This window comes from Piliocolobus tephrosceles, unplaced genomic scaffold (genome assembly GCF_002776525.5).
Source record: "Piliocolobus tephrosceles isolate RC106 unplaced genomic scaffold, ASM277652v3 unscaffolded_34852, whole genome shotgun sequence".
NCBI classification, from domain to species: domain Eukaryota; kingdom Metazoa; phylum Chordata; class Mammalia; order Primates; family Cercopithecidae; genus Piliocolobus; species Piliocolobus tephrosceles.
The window spans coordinates 1-7,913 of record NW_022318590.1 but is presented as its reverse complement, the minus strand read 5'-3'; the positions used below and the strand labels follow the sequence as shown (position 1 = coordinate 7,913).

The following is a 7,913-nucleotide window of genomic DNA, read 5'->3' as shown; positions in this document are numbered from 1 at the left end:
CCCTGACCTAACCGGTTATGTTATCTATAGATTCCAGACGTTGTATGGACAGGCATTGTGAAAGTCCCTGTCCTGTTCTGTTCTGTTCTGATTACCGGTGCTTGCAGCCCCCAGTCACGTACCCACTGCTTGCTCAATCGAAACCACCCCCCTCCCACCCATGGTTAAGCAAGCAGTTTGTCTAAAAAACAAAAACCCCGAGACGTTTGTAGTTTAAAAAAGGGCGGGAGCCAACCAGAAACTGCCGAATGTTGAAACTTCAAAATGCCAACCAATCCCAATCTTGTAACTGCAAAAATGCTCTAATCTTCTGTAACCTGTTTGTGCCTTACTATAAAAAGTAGGCTTGAGCTGTGCTCGGGACCTCTCTCTTGCCCTCCTGACTACGCCTGTATGGAGAGAGGTCCGGGTTCGAACCTGCAATAAAGTGATCCCGGCCACTTGGCTTTGACTTCGGTTTCTGGTGGTCGTCTTTGAGGGGGGTCTCGGAACTCAGGGCACAACATTTGGGGGCTCTCCCGGGATTCCCCCCTGAGCCCACCAGACTCCAGGTCAACGGGTCATCACTAATCAGTAAGTAAGCCGGCTTTGTCTCTCTTCGTCTTTGTCTCTCTGAGGAATCCCGCGGGATCTGTACTGAGGTTGGCATAGTCTTGGCGGACACGCTATAAGACAGCCACCAGGGACCGGTAGGAGACGTCCTCTGGTGCCCATCTGGGGCCTCTGTATTCTGTTGGCCCATCTGACTCTGATCGGGAACTAAACCTGAAATGCGCTTGCGGAACTGTTGTCTGTTGTTGCTGTTGTAGACTATTACTTGTTTAGAACTCACTTTCACTTTTCAGGAGCCGCTGGACGAGACAAAAGTTACTTCAAATCCTGTTACTGATACTTCTCTGTATCCCTTTCTCTACCTCCAGGGGTTCCTGAAATGGGCGGCGCCCAGAGTACGCCACTCTCTCTCCTTGTAAATAACTTTAAAGATGTCAAAACTAGGGGCTATGACCTTAGTGTAGAGCTGAAGAAAGGGAAATTGATAACCTTCGGCCACTCAGAGTGGCCCACTTTCGGCGTAGGGTGGCCTCCTGAGGGAACATTTTGCCTCCCTATTATCACTAAGGTAAAAACTAAAATTTTCCTACCAGGACGTTCGGGGCATCCTGATCAGATCCCCTACATCTTGGTATGGCAAGACCTTGTGGAAAACCCGCCACCCTGGCTAACCCCTTTCATACTGGCCCCGGAGCCATGTAAAGCACTGGTCGCACGACCAGTGGAAAACTCTCACAAACCAAAAACTCCATCCGCACCCCCCGTCCCTGTGTTGTCTGACAGTCAGGACCCTCTAACCTTAGAACCCCCACCCTATCTCCCTCATCCTGGTCCTCAACCTCAGGCCCCACCAATGGCCCTCCCCGGGGGACACGAGGAACGGGAGGCAGCGGCCGCGCCAGTGGCAATCGAAAACGAAAATAGTTCCGGGGGACCAGCGGGACAAACGTGTGGACGCGCCCAACGTGAGACAGTCCCGCAGCCCCCCGATTCCACTGTGGCACTCCCCCTGAGGGAAATAGGACCCCCTGATGATACGGGCAACCCTAGGCTCCAGTATTGGCCATTTTCCACCAGTGACTTATACAACTGGAAAACCCAGAATGCCTGGTTCTCAGATAACCCCAAAGACCTAACGGCCCTTCTAGACAGTGCTATGTTCACCCACCAACCCACCTGGGATGACTGTCAGCAGCTCCTCCGGATTCTGTTCATGACAGAGGAGTGAGAAAGAATACAGGTTGAGGCCAGAAAACTGGTTCCCGGAGATGACGGCCAGCCGACCGCCAATCCTGACCTCATCAATGCAGCTTTCCCTCTGACCAGACCTAGATGGGATTACAACACGGCAGAAGGTAGGGGAAGGCTACTTGTTTATCGCCAGACTCTAATGGTGGGTCTCCGGGCTGCCGCTCGCAAGCCCACTAATTTGGCCAAGGTATACTCTGTATTGCAGGGAAAAACAGAAAGCCCAGCTGTCTATTTAGAAAGGTTAATGGAAGCCTTTAGGCAGTTTACCCCTATGGACCCAGAAGCTCCTGAAAACCAGGTGGCTGTCGTTATGTCCTTTGTAAATCAGGCCGCCCCAGACATTAAGAAAAAATGCCAAAAATTAGAAGATTTAGAAGGGAAACAAGTCCAAGACCTTCTTCGGATAGCACAGAAAGTTTATAATAACAGAGATGCTCCTGAGGAGAGGCAAATTAAGGCCACCGAGAAAATGACCAGAGTCCTGGCTGCAGTTGTTCAAAGAGAGCAGTTACAATCAGGAGAAACCCAGTCCAAGCGCGCCCCTAGACGCGACCTGGGAAAAGATCAATGTGCATACTGCAAAGAGACAGGCCACTGGATAAAAGATTGCCCCAAAAAGAAACAGCGCCAGTCAGGACAAGGGCAGTGGCAGCCTAAACCCACACCTATACTTGTGACCCAAGATATGGATTAGGGGGGACGGGGTTCGGACCCCCTCCCCGAACCTAGGGTAACTCTGCAAGTGGAGGGGTTCCCGGTTCAGTTCCTAGTCGATACTGGGGCGCAACATTCAGTCTTGGTCAAGCCTTATGGAAAATTGTCTGATAATTCATCTTGGGTACAAGGAGCCACAGGAATTAAAAAATATCCTTGGACAACTCAGAGGACCGTAGACTTGGGAACAGGAAAGGTGTCCCACTCCTTCCTAGTTATTCCCGAGAGCCCTTGCCCCTTGATGGGGAGAGATCTGTTAACAAAAATGGGGGCCCAAATTCACTTCCAATCAGGGGGTCCCAAAGTGACTGACTCTCAAAACAAGCCAATATCTATCCTCACTATCACCTTGGAGGATGAATATAGACTCCATCAGGAGCAAGTGCCTCCTGATCAAGATACCAACTCCTGGCTCCAGCGTTTCCCGGAAGCATGGGCAGAAACCGGGGGCTTAGGGCTGGCAAAACACCGCCCCGCCATATTTGTTGAAGTTAAGCCTGGGACAGACCCGGTTCGGGTTCGGCAGTACCCAATACCCCTAGAGGCCAAAGAGGGGATTACGCCCCACATCCGCCGGCTTCTAGACCAAGGAGCTCTACGCGCCTGCCACTCGCCGTGGAACACTCCGTTGTTACCTGTTTGTAAACCTAATAGTAAAGACTATAGGCCGGTGCAGGATTTGAGAGAAGTCAACAAAAGAGTCATGGACATACACCCCACCGTACCCAACCCATATACTCTCTTAAGTACTTTGAACCCTGAAAAACAGTGGTATACTGTCCTTGATTTAAAAGATGCTTTTTTCAGCCTACCCTTGGCTCCCAAAAGTCAAGAGCTTTTTGCATTTGAATGGACAGACCCCGAGACGGGTATAAACGGCCAGCTAACATGGACCAGATTGCCATAGGGATTCAAGAACTCGCCAACCCTGTTCCACGAAGCCCTCCACGAAGATCTGGGTGAGTACCGACGGCAACACCCTGAAATAACTCTTTTGCAGTATGTTGATGATCTTTTAGTAGCGGCCAAATCCCCGGAAGCCTGTGTTCAAGGAACCGAAGACCTCCTAAAGACTTTGGGGAAGCTAGGCTACCGGGCCTCAGCAAAAAAGGCTCCAATCTGCAAATCAGAGGTAACCTATCTGGGATACCTGTTAAAAGGGGGGCAACGTTGGTTAACCAGTGCCCGGAAAGAGACAGTCCTACGTATCCCTAGACCCCAATCAACGCGACAAGTAAGAGAATTCCTGGGGTCGGCGGGGTTCTGTAGGTTATGGATACCCGGGTTTGCAGAGTTAGCCAAGCCCCTATACCAGGCAACAAAGGAACAGCAGCCCTTCAATTGGACGGAAGAGGCTGAGTTGGCCTTCCAACGGATCAAAACCGCTCTGTTATCAGCCCCCGCGCTGGGACTCCCTGATGTCTCCAAGCCCTTCCACTTATACGTGGACGAAAGCAGGGGCGTTGCCAAAGCGGTATTAACTCAGTATTTAGGCCCCTGGCGGAGGCCAGTTGCCTATCTGTCAAAAAAATTGGACCCAGTAGCCGCAGGATGGCCTCCCTGCCTCCAAATAATCGCAGCAACTGCTTTGATGGTGCAAGATGCTGATAAACTGATCATGGGCCAGGAACTACGGGTCACTACTCCACATGCCATCGAAGGCGTTCTCAGACAGCCGCCTGATCGATGGATTAGCAATGCCCGGCTCACCCACTACCAGGGGCTACTGCTAAACCCCCTCAGGATAACCTTCCTGCCCCCAACGACCCTGAACCCTGCGTCACTACTGCCAAATCCGGACTTAGAAACCCCGTTCCATGACTGCTCCGAGATATTGGCCCAGGTGCACGGAGTCAGGGAAGACCTGCAAGACCACCCACTGCCCGACGCCGACCTCATCTGGTTCACCGATGGGAGCAGTTTCGTCTACCAAGGACAAAGGTACGCAGGGGCGGCGGTAACTTCAGAAACCGAAATAGTCTGGGCAGAACCTTTGCCCCCGGGGACATCAGCTCAAAAAGCTGAATTAGTGGCTTTAACCCAAGCCCTAAAAATGGGAAGAGACCACAAACTGACAATATATACTGACAGTCGGTATGCTTTTGCTACCTCCCACATACATGGGGCAATATACAGAGAAAGGGGGCTCCTCACGGCAGAAGGAAAAAATATCAAAAATAAGGAAGAAATCCTAGCCTTACTAGCAGCCCTTTGGGGACCCAGAAAGCTAGTCATAGTCCACTGCCCAGGACACCAAAAGGCTACTGACTCAGTCTCCTGAGGAAATAACTTGGCCGATCAGACTGCTAAAAATGTGGCTAAAACTCTCACACAACTACTAGCCCTACAACTACCTGACCCGGGGCCCAAAGAGTTACCCCCAAATCCAGAATACTCAGAGAGTGACCTTCAGTGGATAGACAAACTTCCCATGGCCCAAATCCTTAATAATTGGTGGAAAGACTCTGAAAATAACATCATACTCCCAGAAAAATTAGGACAACGAGTGTTAGAACAAATCCATCGGAGCACCCATTTAGGCCCGCGGCGAATACTGGACTTAATAAGACGCTCTAAACTAAAAATTAAAGACGCCTCCAGAAAGGCTGATCAAGTAGTCAAAAACTGTGCAGTTTGCCAACTCAATAAGGCAGGTAACCAACCCCAAAGCAGTGGAAAAAGGCAGAGAGGAGACAGACCTGGGGCCTATTGGGAAGTTGACTTCACAGAAATAAAACCAGGAAAATATGGATATAAATACTCGCTAGTCTTTGTAGATACCTTTTCAGGATGGACAGAAGCTTTCCCCGCAAAGAGAGAGACTGCTCAGGTTGTGGCGAAAAAAATCCTAGAAGAAATCTTGCCCAGGTATGGATTCCCAGTTATGATAGGATCAGACAATGGGCCTGCCTTCGTCGCTAAGGTAAGTCAGGGACTGGCTTCCATTCTCGGGGCTGATTGGAAATTACATTGTGCATACCACCCCCAGAGCTCAGGGCAGGTAGAAAGAATGAATAGAACATTAAAAGAGACCCTAACTAAATTGACCATGGAGACTGGCGCTAACTGGGTATTCTGTTCAGAGTGCGTAACTCCCCTTACAAATTAGGACTTACCCCTTATGAAATTATGTATGGCCGGCCTCCCCCTATCAACCCTGACCTGAAAGACAATCTCATTAAAACCAAAGCCGATGATAGTCTTAAACTCTTATTCTCCCTACAAACTCTATAGAAAGTTCATGAGGAGGTCTGGCCTAACCTAAGAGAGCTGTACAAAACAGGACCTCCACCCGAACCACATCAGTTCCAGCCAGGAGATTGGGTTCTCATCAAACGCCATCAGCAAGAGACCTTAGAGCCGAGGTGGAAAGGACCGTTCCAGATAATCTTGACAACACCAACTGCACTCAAGGTGGAAGGAATCGCCACCTGGATCCATTACACACATGCCAAACCAGTGGATCCAGTCTCGGACCTCGTCGGACCGCCAGCGACCTGGACGATCGACCGGACTAAAGACAATCCTTTAAAACTCACCTTGCGCCGTCAACAACCTAAACTGTAAATATGATATCCCGTTCCCTCACAACGCTTTTGCTTGTACAGGCCTTTATCTGGGAGACCCAATCACAGGGGGCCTCATCCCCGTTTGCTTGGCGTTTTTACTTAACTGAGAATTGGACCAACCATGCCCAGACACAAAAAGAGAGCCAGGTCTTGGCAACGGCTGACTGCCACCCTGCAGGGTGTCAAACGGCCATCTATCTAAATTTCTCTGATATTGCCGCACAACCGGGAAAGGTCACCCCCACTATCTGTTTTCTCTTTGACCAACAAATCACCTATTGTAAAGATTCTTGGGTCGAACAGAATGTCGGTTGTCCTTATGGGTCCTGTGAAAGCCACACTGCCAAAACTCTCACAGCTTCCGAGACCCTCTCCAGACAACGCTATAACTCTCATAATTTTTTCAAAACCAACTTAGGATATACATGGGTTGTCTGGGATCCGTGGGACTCCCGCTGGACCACCCGACAGAAAGGGGCCATGTACATGACCCCAAAAACAATGTGGCCCAGCAGCCGCCTTTACCTTTGGCGCTCTCTTGTTCAGATCCAAACCACCCTCCACGCTACAATCCAGAAACAGGAAAAAGAACTAAACATACAACTCTCAGCCTTAACTTCCCCCCTCCCCTTCTCTTGGTTATCTCTACTAAGAGTGGGATTACTGCTTGCAAATGCCACCGGTCTAGGCAATCTCTCCGCGTGCTTCTTCTGTGCTGCCCTAGGGCGACCACCCCTGGTGGCCGTCCCACTCACGGGCCCCTTCAATAATTCTCCTACAAACAGCTCAGGACCCTTCCTCCTCTCTGGTGTCCCCCTATTCTTGAGCCCCGGGCAAACACAGGTCTCATTCTGCTACTCAAATGCTAGCACCTCCCTCTGCAATACGACCTCTTCTCCTAACACAACCCTGTTCGCCCCTCATGGTTCTTTCTTCTGGTGCAATGGAACGCTACATAAAAATCTTTCCACCCAGGCCACTAAGACCCTCTTATGCCTCCCTGTCACACTGGTTCCCCAATTAACCTTACGAACCCCTGCAGAATACCTGGGATGGGACAACATATGGGACAGCATACCATCCCCCAGAACAAAACGGGCTATATGTCTTCCCCTGGTGGCCGGCATCTCACTCGCCACATCCGTAGTTGCAGCAGGACTGGCGGGAGGGGCCCCAGGCCATTCTCTACTCACAACTGCTAAACTCTCCCAACAATTCTCCATAGCTATGGAAGCCTCTGCCGAATCCCTAGCCTCCTTACAAAGACAACTAACTTCCCTCGCCCAGGTTACCTTACAAAACCGATGCGCCCTAGACCTACTAACAGCTGAAAAAGGGGGAACTTGTCTCTTTCACAAAGAAGAATGTTGTTTTTACATAAATGAATCAGGGTTAGTAGAGACACGGGTCCAACAGCTACACAAACTCAGCATAGAATTACAACAACAAAAGTTTACCTCTGCAGCTGATAGTTGGTGGGCATCCTCCATGTACTCCCTCCTAATGCCCCTCATGGGGCCACTACTTAGCCTACTCCTCCTCCTTACCGTAGGGCCCTGCATAATATCCAAAATTATAAACTTTATTAAAGATAGAATCAACACAGTCCAACTAATGGTCCTTAGAGCCCAATACCAGCCCGTCATGACAACAGAATCAGTATAAGACCCAAGATTGGCTCTTAAAGGTACCAGAGACAGGGGGGGATGAAAAGACTAAAAGGCAGAAATGAAATCCACAGGCAGACAGTCCGGGCGGCTGGGCCTGGTTAAAGATCGACCCCTGACCTAACCGGTTATGTTATCTATAGATTCCAGACGTTGTATG

General features: G+C 50.1%; 1 protein-coding gene across 4 annotated transcripts; it reads left to right on the top strand.

The window, feature by feature from the left end:
* Window positions 1–936: 936 nt before the first annotated feature.
* On the top strand, window positions 937–7,827 carry LOC113222780 (endogenous retrovirus group FC1 Env polyprotein-like). 4 transcript variants are annotated; one of them, XR_003308529.2, is made up of 2 exons: window positions 937–1,907; window positions 3,518–4,388. XR_003308529.2 is itself a non-coding variant. In XM_026452391.2 (2 exons), the coding sequence occupies exon 2, from the start codon at window positions 6,087–6,089 to the stop codon at window positions 7,749–7,751; it is 1,665 nt and encodes a 554-aa protein (XP_026308176.1). In that variant the 5' UTR covers window positions 997–1,907; window positions 5,752–6,086; the 3' UTR covers window positions 7,752–7,827. The 4 variants fall into 4 exon arrangements, 3 of the variants coding, with proteins under 3 accessions (XP_026308176.1, XP_026308178.1, XP_026308177.1); XM_026452391.2 differs by lacking the exon at window positions 3,518–4,388 and adding an exon at window positions 5,752–7,827 and having other exon boundaries at window positions 997–1,907; XM_026452393.2 differs by lacking the exons at window positions 937–1,907; window positions 3,518–4,388 and adding exons at window positions 4,419–4,458; window positions 5,752–7,827.
* The last annotated feature ends 86 nt before the right edge of the window (window positions 7,828–7,913 follow it).